General features: G+C 43.2%; 1 protein-coding gene across 8 annotated transcripts in view; it reads right to left on the bottom strand.

The window, feature by feature from the left end:
* ptprub (protein tyrosine phosphatase receptor type Ub) overlaps positions 1 to 20354 on the bottom strand; it is a 341711-nt gene that overhangs the window by 100168 nt on the left and 221189 nt on the right. For all 8 annotated transcript variants that reach the window (XM_071384254.1, XM_071384256.1, XM_071384252.1 and 5 more), the window contains exons 11-13: positions 19759 to 19861; positions 19310 to 19583; positions 5702 to 5738 (exon numbers count right to left, since the gene is read on the bottom strand). In XM_071384254.1, the coding sequence (XP_071240355.1) occupies positions 5702 to 5738; positions 19310 to 19583; positions 19759 to 19861 (414 nt within the window). The remainder of the gene's footprint in view (positions 1 to 5701; positions 5739 to 19309; positions 19584 to 19758; positions 19862 to 20354) is intronic.

The raw sequence follows: 20354 nt of genomic DNA, 5'->3' as shown, positions 1-20354 counted from the left end.
ACACTTGGCAGGGTTAGCCATGAGCCCTGCCTTTCTAAGGGCGTCTAACACTGCCTGTACCCGGGGTAAGTGTGATTCCCAATCTGGGCTGTAGATCCCCACATCATCTAAATAAGCTGCGGCGTACGCTTGGTGCAGTTTTAGGACCTTGTCCATTAGTCGTTGAAAGGTGGCTGGGACCCCGTGTAAGCCGAATGGCATGACGGTGTATTGAAACAAACCGTCAGAGGTTGCAAAGGCTGTCTTTTCTTTGGCTCTCCAGTAGTTCATCTACTCGGGGCATGGGGTAGGCATCAAACTTGGAGATTTCATTCCCTCCCGAAAGTCGTTACAGAACCGCAAAGACCCATCGGGCTTGGAGACCATCACAATTGGGCTAGACCACTCACTATGTGACTCTTTGATCAGTCCAGCTGCCAACATTTTCGCCGTCTCTGCTCTAATCGCGGTCTGTCGAGCCTCGGGTACCCGATATGGCCTCATGCTTACTTTTCTCCCTGGTAGGGAAACGATATCATGAGCCGTAACCTAGGTTCGGCCGGGTACCTCTGAAAACACATCTCTGTTTTCTGGATCCGGGTCTTTACTTCCTGTACTTGTGCTGGGGACAGAGTATGTGAAATATTTACTTTGGCTGTCTCCTGAGTGTGTGTGGGGTACGTGACCATTAGTGTCTCTCTCTCTCCATGCTTTTAACAGGTTTATGTGATAGATCTGTTCTGGGGCTGTCGACCTGGCTGTCGGATCTGATAATTAACTTCTCCTATTCTCTCCAGTACGTCATATGGTCCTTTCCATATGGCTAGTAGTTTGCACTCTACCGTGGTGATCAGCACTAACACCTTAACTCCCGGTTGAAATTCCATCAGGGTAGCCTGTCGGTTATAAGTGTGCCGCTGGTGCTCTTGTGCTTGTCTCATGTGCTCTCTGACGATGGGCATGACTGTGGCTATCCTGTCTTGCATAGCCGTGACGTGCTCTATGACACAAGTATAGGGGGTTGATTGGTGCTCCCAGGTTTCCCGAGCGATGTCTAAGATTCCCCGGGGGTGCCTCCCATATACCAGCTCAAAGGGGGGAAACCCCAGCGAGGCTTGAGGAACCTCTCTAATGGAAAACATCAGATACGGCAACATGCAATCCCAGTTTTTCCCATCCTTATCGATTACCTTCCTAAGCATTGACTTCAGGGTACGGTTGAATCTCTCATCCTCCGTATGAGGATGATAAACCGATGTCCTCAACTGTTTCACATGCCACAATTTACAAAGCTCCACCATGGTGAACAGGAGCACTCATTGGCAATATTTTTGGAAGCCATCGTCCGAAGGGGAATGGCTTCTGGGTAGCAAGTGGCATAATCTAGAATGACCAGAATGTATTGGTGCGGATTTGGGTAGTGGGCCCACTATATCCATCGCTATCCTCTCAAATGGCGTTTCGATTAATAGGTAGTGGCACTAACGGGCTTCTAACAGCTGGTCTGGGAGCTGTTAACTGGCACTCTGGGCACTCTCCACAATGCCGAGCCACTTCAGCCTGAATTCCTGGCCAGTAAAACCTCCTTACAATCCGGTCTTGGGTTTTAATCGATACCAAGGTGTCCACCCAGAATGTACCCATGAGCTAGATCCAGTACTGTCCTCCGGTACCGGGTGGGGACCAACTTTTCCACCACATCAACCCCTATTTTTGAGAATCTGTACACCAAACCCTTTTTCATGATGAAGTGGGGAAAACTATTAGGCATCATCCCATCATTTATGGGAGTACCATCTATGACCTGCATATCTGTTCTGGCTTGCTGCAGGATTGGATCCTGGTTTTGGGCCGTCCCGAAATTAGTCAGGGAGCCTGCCAGGTCTGTTGGTTTTAGATAGTCGTCCTCTGGATTCAGATTGATCACCAGCCCCACTAGTACCGGGCTGCTCGTTATCAACGGGGTCTGCCACTTCTTCCTCCCCTACTAGCACCTGTGAGGTTGGCCCCTGGAAGACCCCTTTTCTTGGCTTGAAGGCTACATGCTACTTCCTGCTTGGTCAGGGTTGATGGCTTCTCAAATATGCCGTTCTTCTGGCCTAACTTCGCAAAGTTAGGAAAGTATCTACCCAGTATTACATCATATGGCATCTTTGGGACCACGCCAACCTCACAATCCAGCAGACCGTCCTCGGTTTGTATGCTCACTAAGGCTGTGGGGTACAGACGGGTATCCCCATGAATGCACGTAACACTGATATCCTGATTTGTATCCAGTGTTTGTATCCATCCTGATTTTGTATCCAGTCGGCACTAGGTTTGCAACGACTACGGTTAGCATACTGCCGGAATCCCTTCAACCTTTCACTTATGTTTGTTTTTTGATCTTTCAAGTACAGTGCTTACCAAAGGACATGCATACCATATATCAGCTTCTTCTTTTCCACCGAGGTTACATTACATTGGCTCTTCTTTAATAGGGCAGTAGGCTGCAATATGTCCCGGTCGATTACAATTGTAATAGATAATAGGGTTTCCCGGCTTTTTCCGTAGTGTCTTGTCCCCATTGTCATTCTTTCCTCACGGCCCCACACTGCTTTCTTCCCCCTCCAAATGTTGGGACAGTCTTACTCTGTTCGCTGGTTCGCCCAGGCCTGGGGATCTGTCCTCCTGTGCCTGCTCAGCTGTTCCTGCCGTACAATACCCTTCAACCAGGCCCACGAGATGGTCGGTGGAAAGTACCTCGTTCTGGCCAACCCATCGTCGAACTTCTTGGGGTAGATCTCGCTGAAACTGGTCGAGTACGATGGCCTCGGCGATCTCAGCGGATGAATGGGTCTCCGGTAGCAACCATTTCCATGCCAGGTGAATCAAGTTGAACATCTGTGTTCGGGGGTTTGTCCAGGTCGGTAGGACCACTGGTGGAAGCGGTGTGCCCTCACGGTATCGGTCACTGCCAGTCTAGTCAGAATCTCTCCCTTTAGTTTATCGTAATCCTGTGCATCTTTCAACTCCAGGTCGAAATACGCTTTTTGAGCGTCCCCTGCCAGGTATGGTGCCAGAAGCCCTGCCCTCTCCCGTCCTTTTGAAGGTGGTGACATATGCTTCCACATCATCCTGCTTTGTCATTTTTTGAGGAAAATGATTGGCCCGCCTCTGGGTATTTGCAGCTGGTAACTGAGCCCCAATTTGGTCCGCTAGCTCCTTTAGGCCTTCTCTTAACTCCTGGGTGTTTCTCTCTTGCTCCTCTCTGAGCAGCTGGTTGGTGCGGTGCTGGACCTGTAACGTGTCCTGATACATTCGCATTGCATCCTGATGAGTTATTTGTTGAGCTCTAGTTGCCTCTTGTTGCGCGGCCGCCGCTTGTAACAGGGCCTGTATGGCTCCCTCCATACTCATTTTCAGAAAACTGTCATAACCAAACAAAGCCACAAAAAAACTGACTCCCCTTTGGAGTGCTAACTGAATTTTTTTTCTCTCTACCTAACCAGCGGTATGGTTAGTCCATTTGCCCGCATTCTCCACCAGGTGTGGCAAATCACTTCAAGATTAAGAGCGTTTGTCACAAATTAATTGGGAAACTGTCACCAAAATCACCCCAGAATGAGAGTTCTTTCGAACAGTGTGTTTGTTTCTCCATCCTAGTCCACCCAGGCCGCAGGCAAGGTCAAAGATAGCAGGGTTCGGTACCCAAATCGGGTTCTCGGTAGGTCCAGTTCCAAACGCCAGCAGGCACGTCCAAACAGTCCAGCTCATACACGGTAAATCCAGCCGATATATATCGTCTCTTTCTCCATGGTTCACAGATCCTTCCAGCCCTTTCTCTCCCTCTTCCTGGTTTGTCTTGACCCTTTATCTGTGGGTCGGCCCCACCTTCTGAGGGTTCCCCTTGCTTCTGGGAAGTGTAGTTTTGGCAGTCGGCCATTTTGTGATCTGTAGTTCTGACCGGGGTGGCCATTTTAGTGATAGGGCAGAGCCCGTTTATTAGTTCTGCTCTCACATATGTGCCATTTATCACTCGACCCCCTTCTTTGCTACACTACCAACACATAGAGATGGAGAAGCAATATATAACTTCAATTCATCATGTGAAATACAGGAGTAGGCCTATATTTTTCATCCTAATAACATGGCTGCGGGGGAAAAATATATTTATTTAACTGACACCCTGGACAGATAGGATCATCCACACTTAGTCTGGGAATTTCTATTAGCCAAACATGACATTTTTTCCACATTAATCCATACACCTACCGGCTGGCTGAGAGTGGGGAAATTGGCACTTAGAGGAGAAATGGAAGTCTATTGTTGTGTTGGGAGCAGCCAAGAGATTGTTAATTAAATTGTCACCTGGAAGTTGATATGCAATCTCCAGCTTTGTTATCTAAACCCAAATAATTGTCCTGCACTTTGCTGATCATAGGCTGTTTAAAAGTAATGCTTCACGACAAGTAAAATGCGGTGATGCAGCAGCAACCATTTTTAACGTTAGAGGGATCACATAGATAAAAAAGTACTAACCACTGGCACTGATGTGTTGTACCTTGACATTTAAAATGATCTGGGGTATCCTATTTGTCAATTTAGTTCCATCAGTTTCTAAAGCTGGTCTTCTTACTTAACCTGTCGGACACCATATTATTTCCCGTTTTTCAAGCAGGATGTTAAAAGGCTGATTAAAAAGTAGCTAAAGTTGATTATAATCAATTTGAAAGCTATTTGGGGAGTTAAAACACAATTTGGCTGAATGTTCAAATTCATTTTCATAGGGTTCTCATCAAGGCCCTTTATCTTTTCTTTCCCTCTCTCTCTCTCACTGCCTACAGTATGTGCTAGAGAAAAGAGACATGTACTGTGTAATGTTCATCAATGTGTCGAGGCGTAATTAATCAAAGCCCAACTGGGTGTCTGGGAGGAGCAGATGGAGTGAGAAGCAGAGCTAAAATGGCTTGCCTTGCCTTTTGGATTCATGCTTCAAGAGAGCTTGGTCTCTTTCATTACTCAGTCACAAAAAGAGGCCTTCACCGAAAAGTACACCTTGCCAAGTCAATTTACTAGCAAGACTAGCTTACTGTTGCAGCGCTATGATAACTATAAATACATTACTTTTAGTCAGCACGATGCGACATCGAACAACGGCAGAGGGGGAGAGCCTGTCGTGCCATCAGAAGTCAATTTCTATACCATTTTCATGTCCATTTGAGTCCCTGTGGCTGTGTGATAGAGAGTGGGAGGGAGGAAGGGGGGAGAAACATTGCTCATATTGATGGGCTCAGGTAGTTCCATCTGTGTTTTTGATGTGAAGGGCCCTTCTTGAGCAGACAGGGGTCAAAAGCCGTCAGATGTTTCTCTCCCCCTCCGAGTATTGTAGCTGTCTGACGGGAACAGTGGAACTGCCTTTGATATGGTTGTGTCCCCCCAAACAAACATGATGAAAGCCTGATCTCTAATCTCTCCCTGCTTGCTGTCCTTTTCTCTGAAGGCAAGGAGAGGAAAGATCACAGGAGTCTGCCTCATCACTAAACAACATGGATCTTCAGAGAAATCCCCCTGCTTCTTGTTTGGACCTGGACCCAACACAAATTGTTGGGTTCAGGTCTTTGGAGTTGCATTTAGAGTGTAAGGTCAACATGCTACAGTAAAGCCTACAGGACTTCAGAGACCCGGGGATATCCATAAAATGTCACCGTTTTGGTCAATGAAAATATTCATGTTGAATTACCTTTCCGGGCTATTCGGATGCAGTTTATTCTGGTTTCCTGAAAAAAAAGAGAGAATACAGAGATCAGAGGTGGGAACATTGCCAATGCTTTGCATCCTGTAGAATGCAGGTAGTAACGATGCACCTAGCATTATATACAGGAATTTAAAAAAATATATATTATTTTGGCTGAACCATAATGAAAATTGTATTTTGAAAATAAAATCACAAATAAAATGATTTTCAACAGATGAAAATAAGACAAACATTCACTGTAGGATTTTCTTAGATCTTTAGGGACCAGCATATAGCCCCATGAGTGGAATACTGAGGAGGCAGTCAATCAGCTAAAATGATAGTCACTTATAAAGATATGACACCAGTGAATGTCAAACAATATGAAAGCCAAGAGCTGAGGTGAAGTGTTTAAAGAGAGAAAGGAAGATTTGATGAAAGGGAAATTAACTGAATTGTGAAGATGGCCCTGGACCAATATGCCGCTATAAAAAATGAATTAATTTCCTTCAAATTTCAGCTGATGACATCTTGATGTTATGAAAAGGATCTTTGTCAAACAACACTAATGAGAATTAAGACCCTAATCCAATTCCGTCTTGCCACCTCGACGAAGAGATGCATTATCAAATTAAGATTTACAGATGCTAATTCAGGCCTTATGGGACAATTATGCAAATCTGCCCATCCGGAAGGGAGCAAGAGCCCTCCTCTCAAACTGCGGCTAAATTGCCTTTTTTAATTGAAAATCCATTTCAAGCTGACTTCTCCCTAAACCCACTCAAACCTATGGTGATGTTTTCTTCCTAAAAAAACAGACACATAGCGAGGCATATTGAAGACACACACACAAGCGATCCACAAACAAACTGACTAAAACATTCACAAACATTCAGCTCTCTTTTTTTAGCATCAGTAAGCGCTATGGAAATGTAATTGCAGGATGCTTTGGACATTTAAATACAATGGGCTCTTAGAAGACTATCAAGACAGACAAAAAACTGACCATAAAAATACAGGGGTAATTCCTCACTGCATCAAGGCAATCATTTGCAGGAATCTATGCAGGAATCCCATGCTGATTTAACACGGGCAAAACAAAATACATTTTTACGCTTCGGTTTTTAAACTCTCGTAAGAACATTTCAGATGAACTCCATGTTCGCTCATTAGATGGTTCTCCAATCGAACGTGTCCCACATATAAATACTTTGGCTTGTGTGATAGTGACTGATCCCTGATTGTTGAGTCACTGTCGCAGGACTTAAACCCGCATCCTTCCACTCAATCAAAATCACGAAAGAGACCATGCCCAGCCTGGCTTTCCAAAAATCAAATCTGTCATTCCGGGTGACGGGGAATAAGACCGAGCAGACTTGGTTTACTACATTTGACAGAAACATTTGTAACGCAGGAAGTAGAGGTGATATATTGCAGCTCAAACCATCCATACTGGCACGTCGTTGGTCTGTATGTGGAAGGCAGGAGAGTGGAGTTTAATCAGTGATCTGGAGAGCAGAAACAGATAGCCCACATAGGGGACACTGATGCCCTGCCGCCCACACAAACTGTGCCAGTCATGCCAGAGGGGTTGGCAGCCCTGGCAGACACCGTTACTACAGTACACGCAGGTTAGCCTGTGTGAGTGTGCCATTAGGAGACGCAGTGGGTGTTGTGATTGAAATTGTTCCCATGCTGTGGTTTTCAAAGAGCCAATCAGAATGCACCATCTTTCAAGTGCCTCTTTACATGCATCAATCAAAGCAATTGCACACAGGCTTGACAGCAAACCTCCAGCTCATTAGCATGAGTAAATGCCAAATATTGTTAGTCTCCTTCACTTTTTAAACGTCTCTGCCAATGTTAATGAGGGCCACTTACAGCAGCAATGTTGGTCCTTAACAAAAGCTTATTTAGACCAAAATAAAACAGGTGTGATGCTGAGATGTAATTAACCAAACACAGAAAATTAAGGAACAAATTAGGAATAAATTAGGAATATAAGCACAGTACACCGTGTAAGACCTAAGCAAGAATACTGAACTCTACTCAAAAAAATACCAGATCATCAGAAATGCAGTGTATGCAGGGTGCTCAATGGAAGATTTAAATAAAAAAATATACTTATGCCTGGTGAGAAACACCATCAGTAGAGAGCTTTACCATGGTTCAACTGTCAAACCCATTTCTTGTCAGGCAGTGGAGCGGAGAACATGCAAGGGGGACTTCCTGAAGGTTAGTGCTCCCGAGTGGCGCAGCGGTGTAAGAGGTGCTAAAGGCGTCATTACAGACACTGGTTCGATTCTAGGCTGAATCACAACCGGCCATGATTGGGAGTCCCATAGGGCGGTGCACAATTGGCCCAGCATTGTCCGGGTTTGGCCGGGGTAGGCCGTCATTGTAAATAAGAATTTGTTCTTAACTGAATTGCCTAGTTAAATAAAAAATAAAAGGTTAGTCATATTGTAGACTTGGGCCAAGGAATGAGGCAGGCCAAAAACCACCCAGGTAATAACCACCCAGGGGTGGCAGGTAACCTAGTGGTTAGAATGTTGGGCCAGTAACTGAAAGGTTGTTGCATTGAATTCTATGAGCTGACAAGGTAAAAATCTGTTGTTCTGCCCTGGAAAAAGGCAGTTAACCCATTGTTCCCCGTAGGCCGTCATTGTAAATAAGAATTTGTTTAAACTGACTTTCTTGGTAAAACTTTTTTTTTTAAACAACCTCGGCCTAAAATACAAGTCCAGAACATTTTAACAGCTCTCCCTGCTAATTTGAAACTATCTCAGATCACCTAAGTACTGCTGTAGTCAAGTGATAACCTTCAAATAAATGTCAACCAAATCACTACGAGGTTACTGTTCCTTATAGAACTACCATGCATTCTCAAACAAATCAGGTACCCCATGACATTGCTGGTAGCATAGCAAGCTAGGGGAATAGTCATAAAATGAACGAAGCTATCCAGCCGACAGTCCCTTCGAAAAGTATTCAGAACCCTTGACTTTTTCCACATTTTGTTAGGTTAAAATCCTTATTCTAAAATTGATTCAATAGTTGTTTTTTTCTCATCAAAATACACACAATACCTCATAATGAAATAGAAAAATCAAGTTATTTAAAAAATGTAAACAGAAATATTACATTTACATAAGTATTCAGACCCTTTACTCAGCACTTTGTTGAAAAACCTTCGGCAGCAATTACAGCCTCGAGTCTTCTTGGCTATGAAGCTAGAAGCGTGGCACACCTGTATTTGGGGAGTTTCTCCCATTCTTCTCTGTAGATCCGCTCAAGCTCTCTCAGGTTGGATGGGGAGCAGTGCTGCTAGGCTATTTTCAGGTCTCTCCAGAGATGTTCGATCAGGTTCAAGTCCAGGCTCTGGCTGGGCCACTCAAGGACATACTGAGACTTGTCCCAGAAGCCACTCCTGCGTTGTGTTGGCTGTGTGCTTAGGGTCGGTGTCTTGTTTGAAGGTCAACCTCCGCCCCAGTCTGAGGTCCTGAGCACTCTGGAGCAGGTTTTCATCAAGGGTCTCTCTGTACTGTGCTCCGTTTATCTTTGCCTAGATCCTGACTAGTCTTCCAGTCGCTGCTGCTGAAAAACACCCCCACAGCATGATGCTGTCACCACCATGCTTCACCTTAGGGATGGTGCCAGGTTTCCTCCAGACGTGACGCTTGACATTCAAGCCAAAGAGTTCAATCTTGGTTTCATCAGACAAAATAATCTTGTTTCTCATGGTCTGAGAGTCTTTAGGTGCTATTTGGCAAACTCCAAGCGGGCTGTCATTTGCCTTTTACTGAGGAGTGGCTTCCGTCTGGCCACTACCATAAAGGCCTGATTGGTGAAGTGCTGCAGAGATGGTTGTCCTTCTGGAAGCTTCTCCCATCTACACAGAGGAACTCCAGAGCTCTGTCAGAGTTCCCATCGGGTTATTGGTCACCTCCCTGACCAAGGCCCTTCTCCAACGATTCCTCAGTTTGGCTAGGATGCCAGCTCCAAAATTCTTCCATTTAAGAATGATAGAGGCCACTGTCTTCTTGGGGACCTAAAATGCTGCTGAAATGTTTTGGTACCCTTCCCCAGATTTGTTCCTCAACACAATCCTGTCTCTGAGCTCTACGGACAATTCCTTCGACCTCATGGTTTGGTTTTTGCTCTGACATGCACTGTCAACTGTGGGACCTTATATAGACAGGTGTATGCCTTTCCAAATCATGTCCAATCAACTGAATTTACCATAGGTGGACTCCAATCAAGTTGTAGAAACATCTCAAGGATGATAAAAGGAATCAGGATGCACCTGAGTTCAATTTAGAGTCTCACAGCATAAAGTCTGAATACATATGTATCTGTTTTTTTATTTTAATATATATGCAAACATTTCTAAAAACCTGTTTTCATTTTGTCATTATGGGGTATTGTGTCTAGATTGCTAATCCATTTTAGAAGAAGGCTGTAACGTAACCAAATGTGTAAAAGGTCAAGGGGTCTGAATACTTTCCGAAGGCAATGTATATCCCATGAGTGACCCTGCCATAGACTTCTTCTGGCTTTACATTACACAGTGTAGCGGTATTGTTAGAGAGGGGTAAATATAAAGATTTTGCTCGGGCGCCAGGCAGGTATTAACCCTGCCGAAAGGAAAAGAGTAGCATAGATGGAGTACCACTACCAGACACACACACATCAGCTGAATAGACTGCCTAGAGTGTAGCTGGTTTGCCAGATAGTCAGTGGAGAGAAAAGACACCCCATATAAAACACACACCACACCACAGGGGTAACCCAACTAATAATACCTCATACTATAATGGCGGAGCAATTTAACGGCAACTTCATAGAAACCATTGACGAGAAAGAACCCAGTCATCAACATTAGAGGATTTGCAATAATAAATAGTCAATAGTACCACACCACATCAATACAGTTCAAATAACAATACACAATAAACTCGCAAGCAACCTCCCTTTAATAAAATGTCAACCCAAATATGTCTGGCAGGGCAATAATAGTCCAGCGACATTGAGCGTCAAAGGGAAGCGCATTGAAAAATAAGAAAGTCTTCTGCAGTGGAAAGCACTGGAGCGATAGAGGGGAGAGAGGGGGGGGGGGGGGGGTCTTAGCTGTTGACTTCAGGCTTGCAGTTGCACTGTCTGTCCGTCTGATGGTTTGTATGTCAAAGCTTCGCAACTAATCCATGCGATCAATAACCGGTTCGGTCCCAAAAGATAAGAACCATGGCCTAGAGCGGAAACACCAATGATCGAGTTAAACACTTTACAAACTAAGCACGCTGAAAATAAACAAGTATTCTGCAGCTTTGCGCACACACTTTCAAACTGCGGCGCCAACCGAGAGCTCCCCATACAGAGCCGGAAGAGCTACAGTTGGAAGTCGGAATTTTACATACAACTTAGCCAAATACTTTTAAACTCAGTTTTTCACAATTCCTGACATTTAATCCTAGTGAAAATAGGATCACCACTTTACTTTAAGAATGTGTATTGTCTGAATAATAGTAGAGAGAATGATTTATTTCAGCTTTTATTTCTTTCATCACATTCCCAGTGGGTCAGAAGTTTACATACACTCAATTAGTATTTGGTAGCAGTGCCTTTAAATTGTGTAACTTGGGTCAAACGTTTCGGGTAGCCTTCCACAAGCTTCCCACAATAAGTTGGGTGAATTTTGGCCCATTACTCCTGACAGAGCTCGTGAAACTGAGTTAGGTTTGTAGGCCTCCTTGCTCGCACACTCTTTTTCAGTTCTGCCCACACATTTTCTATAGGATTGAGGTCAGGGCTTTGTGATGGCCACTCCAAAACCTTGACTTTGTTATCCTTAAACCATTTTGTCACAACTTCGGAAGTATGCTTGGGGTCTTTGTCCATTTGGAAGACCCATTTGCGACCAAGCTTTAACTTCCTGACTGATGTCTTGAGATGTTTCTTCAATATATACACATACTTTTCCATCCTCATGATGCCATACAGCTCCAATTGACTCAAATTCTGTCAATTAGCCTATCAGAAGCTTCTAAAGCCATGACATCATTTTCTGGAATTGTCCAAGCTGTTTAAAGGCACAGTATGTAAACTTCTGACCCACTGGAAGTGTGATACAGTGAATTATAAGTGAAATAATCTGTCTGTAAACAATTGTTGGAAAAATTACTTGTGTCATGCAAAGTAGATGTCCTAACCGACTTGCCAAAACTATAGTTTGTTATCAAGAAATTTGTGGAGTGGTTGAAAAACAAGTTTTAGGGGGTGAGCTAGAGAGCGTGCTATGGAGTAGATGTGCTTTGCTAGAGCTCCTCTCAATTTTGAAATAAATTTATATTTATCTTCATCTCTCACAACCTATAACTTCAAACATTGTAAGGCAGTATGACACCAAAAAAGGGGGCACTAAACAAGATCATTTGAAGGAGATAGACAACGAACCAATTTCAACATCGCCGACCCACGAGGAGTTAGCTGAAGATGCTAACGTTAGCTCCCAAGAGTTCCCCACAGAACCTACTCAAAGTGACCTACTGTCTGCTATAAACTCACTCGGCAAGAAGGTGGACACAAGGTTGGCTGATATCTCAAAGAGTATTGGGACTTTGACTGAAACTGTGAAGGTAACTAAGGGCAGGGTGAAACAGAGAAACAGTGTACAACGTAAAGAAAAATGACAACAAAACCCTGAAAGCCCGATTGGAAATGCTCGAGTCGCATTCTAGACGCCAGAACATCCGAATATTTGGGATCCAGGAGGACACTGAGAAAGGAAAACCCACGGAATTGGTCTCGGGGATGATGGCATTGCTGGGGAGTGAACACTTCAAAACGGCCATCCTGATGGACCGCGCACACAGATTACAGGCAACGAAGCCGGCCAAGGGCGCGCCACCAAGGCCATTCATCGCACGGCTGCACTATCCCGAGACCAGGGATCTCATCCTCAAGCTGGCTAGTCAAAAGTTCCCCCTTAACTACAACGGAGCCAGGATGTCTTTCCACCCAGATCTTACTTTGGAGGTTAGGAACCAACGGAAAGAGTATGATGAGTTGTTCAAGAAATGCAGGGCGGCCAACAGGTGACAATCGATGGACCAACACGTACGTTTGACAACCCATAAGAGGCCGTTCTGTTCTTGTCAAGCAAGCTCCCTGGCTGAGAATACAGAATGGCTGTGTCGACCGGCTAAATCGCCAAATACAGGCCAGGAATGCGTTTGAATTTCCTGCCTATGTCTTTTCGATCAGAAGATCAGAAATTGGGACTTATATATGGGTGAGATGTTATGGCTTATATAGCATAGTTTAGCCTATCATGTTTTAGCGCCACTCACCCCCTAACGTGAGAGTTAAGTGTTATTTAATATTTGTTTATGTGCGGAGAATCTATAGATGACGAGTTAGTTCAAGCTGTATGTCTAGACACCCTAAGGTTTGTGTGTTAGCCAAGGAGTGCTTAGTTTGGGGAAGTCACTCAGTAAAGGGACAGGAGGGGGGATGAGGTCTGTGTTTTATGTTCGCATTTAATACAGGTGGCATGACAAGCTCCCGCACAGCAGGATGTTTTTCTTTTGGGTTTTGTATGACAGCAACAATTTGCTCTAAAATAAGAAATGCCACATAGTCACCGAGCACAGAGTAGACCTGGTGGAATAAAGATAGTCAGCTGGAAGTGTAATGGCTTAGGTCATGTCGTGAAACGAGCTAAGGTTTTTTCTCATCTTAAATCACTGGGCGCTGACATAGTGCTTCTTCAAGAAACTCATATTCAACGCTCCACTCAGGCCAAGCTACGAGTCGGCTGGATCGGTCAGATATACCAGTCTAATTTTGATGCAAAAGCGAGAGGGATAGCAATCCTGATAAGGAAAAACATTCCTTTCGTTTACTCATCCTCGATTTCAGATCCTAATGGTCGGTATATTATTGTGGCCGGTACACTGAAATTGAAACCAATAACCTTGGTCAATTTATATGGACCCAACTTCGATGATCCCATAATTCTTTCAAAGGGTATTTAAGGCCATACCAAATATCTCAGATTCAAGTTTTATTGCTGAAGGTGACTTTAACTGTATGTTAGATCCTCTTTTAGATAAACAGCTATCAAGGTCACTTCAACAATCAAATGCCAGTGTCTGTCTAAATACATTGATGACAAACCTTAACATTGTCGATATTTGGAGACTGACGCACCCAACAGACAGGGATTATTCTTTCTTTTCATCAGTTCATAAATCATATTCCAGAATTGACAATTTTTTTGTTGGACTACCTATCACCCTGTTCTAATTACGGACAACTCTCCTCTGTCCATGGTGCTGAAACTCGACAACATGTCGAAAGGTCGACGACCGTGGCGCTTAGACGCATACTTGTTGAAAGATGAGACTTGTTGTCAGTATTTGAAGGAGCAGATTGACTTTTTCCTCAGAGCTAACGACACGAGTGATGTTGACGAATCCACCCTTTGGGAATCTCTAAAGGCTGTGATTAGAGGTTACATTATTTCTTATACATCAGAGAGATAAACGCGCCAATACTAGGCTGAGAGAAATTGAAAGAGAGTTAGGGGAACAGGATAACGTTTTTAGGACAAATTCCTCGAATGCAGTCCTTGAGAAGATCACAAAGTTGAAATATGAATACAATACCATCTTTTCGAAACGGGTGGGCTCTTTACTTGCTAGAAGGCAACAAAGTTATTTTGAACTGGGTGACAAACCACATAAATGATTAGCAAGACGGCTAAGGCATGTACAGGCATCTAGAGCTACTCACAAAATAAAAGGCAAGAAGGGTAAAATAGTAACAGATCCGCAGGATATTAATAAATGCTTTGCGCAATTTTACTCAGAGCTACAGTTGAAGTCGGAAATTTACATACACTTAGGTTGGAGTCATTAAAACTCGTTTTTCAACCACTCCACAAATGTCTTGTGAACAAACTATAGTTTTGGAAAGTCGATTAGCACATCTACTTTGTGCATGAAACAAGTAATTTTTCCAACAATTGTTTACAGACAGATTATTTCACTTATAATTCACTGTATCACAATTCCAGTGGGTCAGAAGTTTACATACACTAAGTTGACTCTGCCTTTAAACAGCTTGGAAAATTCCAGAAAATTATGTCATGGCTTTAAAAGCTTCCGATAGGCTAATTGACAAAATTTGAGACAAATGGAGGTGTACCTGTGGATGTATTTCAAGGCTTACCTTCAAACTCAGTGTCTACTTGCTTGACATCATGAGAAAATCATAAGAAATCAGCCAAGACCTCAGAAAAACAATTGTAGACCTCCACAAGTCTGGTTAATCCTTGGGAGCAATTTCCAAACGCCTGAAGGTACCACTTTCATATTGTACAAACAATAGTACGCAAGTATAAACACCATGGGACCACACAGCCATCATACCGTTCAGGAAGGAGATGCGTTCTGTCTCCTAGAGATTAACGTACTTTGGCGCGAACAGTGCAAATCAATCCCTGTCACGGCCGTTAAAAGAAGAGGACCAAGGTGCAGCGTGGTGAGCGTACATTTTCTTTTATTTAATAAAAATGAAGCCGAACAAAACAATAAACACTACAAAAACAAACCGTGAAGCTAAAGGCTATGTGCCCTAAACAAAGTCAACTTCCCACAAAGACAGGTGGAAAAAAGGGATACCTAAGTATGGTTCTCAATCAGAGACAACGATAGACAGCTGCCTCTGATTGAGAACCACACCCGGCCAAACACAAAGAAATAGAAAACATAGAAATAAAGAAACTAGAATGCCCACCCTAGTCACTCCCTGGCCTAACCAAAATAGAGAATAAAAGCCTCTATGGCCAGGGCGTGACAATCCCAGAACAACAGCAAAGGACCTTGTGAAGATGCTGGAGGAAACAGGTACAAAAGTATCTATATCCACAGTAAAACAGGTCCTATATTGATATAACCTGAAAGGCCACTCAGCAAGGAAGAAGCCACTGCTCCAAAACCGCCATAAAAAAGCCAGACCACGGTTTGCAACTGCACATAGGGACAAAGATCATACTTTTTGGAGAAATTACCTCTGGTCTGATTAACAAAAATATAACTGTTTGGCCATAATGACCATTGTTATGTTTGGAGGAAAAAGGGGGAGGCTTGCAAGCCGAAGAACAACATCCCAACCGTGAAGCACGGGGATGGCAGCATCATGTTGTGGGGGTGCTTTTCTGCTGGAGGGCCTGGTGCACTTCACAAAATAGATGGCATCATCAGGCTGGGAAATTAAGTGGATAATGGACAATGACCCCAAGCATACATCCAAAGTTGTGGCAAAATGGCTTAAGGACAACAAAGTCAAGGTATTGGAGTGGCCATCACAAAGCCCTGACCTAAATCCTATTAAACATTTGTGAAAAAGCATGTGCGAGCAAGGAGGCCTATAAACCTGACTCAGTTACACCAGCTCTGTCAGGAGGAATGGGCCAAAATTCACCCAACTTATTGTGGGAAGCTTGTGGAAGGCTACCCGCAACGTTTGACCCAAGTTACACAATTTAAAGGCAATGCTACCAAATACTAATTGAGTGTATGTAAACTTCTGACCCACTGGGAATGTGATGAAAGAAATAAAAGCTGAAATAAATCATTCTCTCCAGTATTATTCTGACATTTCACATTCTTAAATTAAATTGGTGATCCTAACTGACCTAAGACATGGAATTTTTATTAGGATTAAATGTCAGGAATTGTGAAAAAACTGAGTTTAAATGTATTTGGCTAAGGTGTATGTAAACATCCGACTTCAACTGCATACTACAATTTGAGATGCCTTTTTAACGTAATATATCATGATCATAAAGTTGAGGCAGTGGTAATTGCTCTTGACTGCAGAAAAGGAGTTTGATCAGATTGAGTGGAAGTATATGATGTCGATTCTGGATCATTTCTGGTTTGGAAAGGAATTTATTAATTGGATAAGAATAATTTATGCACACCCAATGGCGTCCGTGGTAACCAGTCAGGAAATGTCGCAGTCATTCTGCCTGTTCAAGGGCTGCCGACAGGTGTGCCCTATTTCGCCTTCTCTCTTCGCTATAGCCATGGAACACTGTGCTACTCTCATTCGTGCATGTGTCGATATAGCTCCGGTTAAAATAAAAGACACGCAGCACAAAATGTCCCTATATGCAGACAATGCTCTTTTGTTTTTATCCAAGCCTAAAACTTCTATTCCCCCCTTACTTAACTTGATAAATACATTCGGCTTCTTCTCTGGCTACAAGATAAACTGGCAAAAAAGTGAATTGATGCCGATATCACGGCCTGTGGATATGCAATTTCTGTAATCGACCCCATTTAGAACAGTGATGGACACGTTCACAAGCCTTGGCATTGTAGTGACAAGAAAACTTGATCAGTTATTGAAAACGAATTGAGACATGACAATTTATCAGCTTAAACTATAGATTTTTGGAAAACGCTGCCTATCTCCTTGGTTGGTCGTATAAACGCTATTAAAATGGTTGTCCTACCCAGGTTTCTTTACCTCTTCCAATGTCTACCCAATTTCATACCACAACGCTATTTTAAGAAACTGGATTCAATAGTAATTCCATTTTTATGTGATAACAAGGCAGCCAGAATTTCATAGAAGCATTTATGTAAGTACAAGATAGAGGGGGGCTTTGGCCTTCCTCACTTTAAACTGTATTATTGGGCTGCTAATCTGATTGTTTCTTTCTGGAGGGAAAGTTTACCTGGGATACGACAGAATGATATGCCTTCATGGCTTTAATTGAGCAGGCCTCCTGTCAACGTTCCTCACTCCCTGCACAGAGCGCATCAGCAGTCAGAAAGGAGGACATAAAGATACAGTTGAAGTCGGAAGTTTACATACACTTAGGTTGGAGTCATTAAATCTCGTTTTTCGTTTTCTTTTTCTTTTTTATTACATGTTTATTATTTTCCAATAAATTAAAAATTAAAAAAGACAGCGATACAAACATTGACATTCATTGTACTGTTGAATGGGATGGCCAATTTAGAGGACAAAACAAAACTTAACTCACACATACACAAAATAAAACTAAATCCTATTAGGTGGTACATATATAAGAAGACAGCATATAGTCATTACAAGCAGTGTATTGAGTGGAGTGCAGCACAGAGTAACAGCATTTCATCAACCTATTTATGAAAAAGGGACTAGACCATTTATCCAGTATCGGCTGCCTTATTTAGTAAAACATTGGACTTCTATTGGAGGTATTGTATCGAATCTTTTCCATATGTATTACATTTCCTAAATCCCGTACCCACATTTCAAAGTTAGGTACAGTCTCCAATTTCCAAAATTGCAATATGAGCCTTTTAGCTAATAGAGTACAAAGAGTACTTCCCCTCCTGGTTATTCCCATCAACTGTACCAAACAGAGCGATCAATGGGTCTGGGGCTATAACTCTATCAAAGGTTTTAGATAAGTAATCAAAAATGAGAGCCCAGTAAGCATGTAACTTAGGACATGTCCAAAATAAGTGGGTCAACGTCCCCTCATCCTGCTTGCACCTCTCACACAGTGGTGAGGTGTCCGGGAATATTGTATGCAGTTTCACTTTTGAGTAATGTAACCTGTGTATCACCTTAAACTGTACAATGTTGTGTCTGGCATTCACTGAACTGTGGTTTATATTCCTGAGAGCTTCTACCCAGTCCTCATCTGAGAGCTTCTACCCAGTCCTCATTTGAGATTTCTGAACCAAGTTCTTGTTCCCAAGCCCTTTTAATAGTGTCTGTTTGCTAGCTAATAACAGATCTCTTCAATATGGCTAGTTAACAAACAAACTTTCAGGGGATAAACTAGATGGCTATATCCAAATATTGTTTGATTTGCTTGCCATCTATAGTGGTGATGACAGCAGTCCGACAAAAAACTATAAAAAAAATTTAAACAACATCCGCTTTAAAAGGGGGTAAAATGTATAAACTCATCTATTTAATTTTTTTAAGAAGTGTTTTATAATCAGTGCATGATGGCATTGGGCATTTTTTGGTTTTAACATAAGAGCTCCATTGGACTACTACTCTCACCGGGAGCCTTCGCACTGAGATTAGCCACGCCATGTCTCTTACATTTTCTGACAAGTGATTTGCCCATGCCAAACTCTTTCCAAAAGCCTAATCTCTGATGAAGCAAGCTAAATGACACGTTGTTTGCGTAGCTAGCTAGCTATTTGGATAGGTTACCCTCACGTATCTGAATATAGTACATGATGTTTACTGATCATGAAAAGCATGAGTTACTTGTCGTATAATTCTGATCATAGAGCTAAATGTAAAATAATCGGAAATGTATAGCTCTGACTATGCTCTTCAAGAGGTGATGATATTAAAACCAAATAGTTACAACATTTATTTAAAAATCCCTTGAAAACGTCAGGTAGTTGTCAATGCTTTTAAACAAGCAGGGGGTCTCCCAGCAGCCAAATCAAACGCTCTAAACTGTATTGTGACATTTAATTGATAACGACCTTTTGCTTACCTACCCATACTCTCAGATCGCCTAGGGGCTAGTGGTTGATCTGGAAATCAGCCACAGCCTTCTTCAAGCCCTGTACTCACCCCTCTGAAGTTGCTCATGGCCTGGAAGTAGACGAGGTAGCTCTTGCGGGGGTCCAGCGGGGTGTTCCAGTAGCCATTGTAGGTGTGGTTGTCCCCCACTGTGAAGGGGCTGGCTTCAGGCAGGCTGCTGGGAGGCAGCTCGGCCGTGTAGTAGTGGGGGGTCCCTCTGGCTTGGGCCTCCCCATGGGACATAGGCAGAGGGAAACAGTCCTGAACCCCCAGTTCCCTCTTCACCTTCCTGCCACTCTCCTCCTCTACCACAACCTGGTACGTACTGGTGGACACAGAGCACAATACAAGAGGTTGGTAAAAATTATTGTAAGATGTTTCTCTTTAAGTTTGATCATATAGGGGCATTGGAAAATACTATGTATGTGCTGTAAATGTGACAGCTAACGTCTATAAATCTTATATATCAAATCAAATCTGTGTGTCTGTTGTGTTCTCACCTGACGGGTGCTCCCCTGCCCAGGGCGGGGCGAAGCAACACAGTGATCGTGCTCTCTGTTTCACTCAGAGGGGACGGCATGTCTCCATAGTCAAACATAGGAGCTGAGGAGACAGAGCACAGGAGTACAGACACAGTTATATTATATTGCAATTAGACTGTCCTTGTAATAAACAAGATAATATACATAAGCACACACACGTACTTATACACATGCTCTTACACACACTTTAACACACACATACTCTCAAACCACACACTCACACACACACGCAGACATACACGCACGCACACAGACACATCCTTCATCAGTCCCCTTTAAAAGCAGCTGAGCTGTGTCCATCCACACATCCTATCTAATAAACATACAGCCTCTTTCCCTATTCTCTCATAAAAGGTCTGCAGCCCCATTGACTCTTGTGAGTCCCGTTCGCACAGAAATGTCCCTCCCGAATGTCCCTATGTTCTGGTTGTCTTGGATACCGAGTGCAATTAAAAGTCATGGAAATGCAGGACAAATAGTAGGAGCTTCTCATTTAAAGGGATTTGGCCAAAGCTGCGTTTCTCCCAGGAGATGCCTCCTTCTGCACGGCGTGT

Source organism: Salvelinus alpinus, chromosome 35 (assembly GCF_045679555.1).
Source record: "Salvelinus alpinus chromosome 35, SLU_Salpinus.1, whole genome shotgun sequence".
Taxonomy (NCBI): domain Eukaryota; kingdom Metazoa; phylum Chordata; class Actinopteri; order Salmoniformes; family Salmonidae; genus Salvelinus; species Salvelinus alpinus.
Note: the sequence above shows the minus strand (reverse complement) of the source record. Positions and strands in the feature narration are given on the sequence as shown.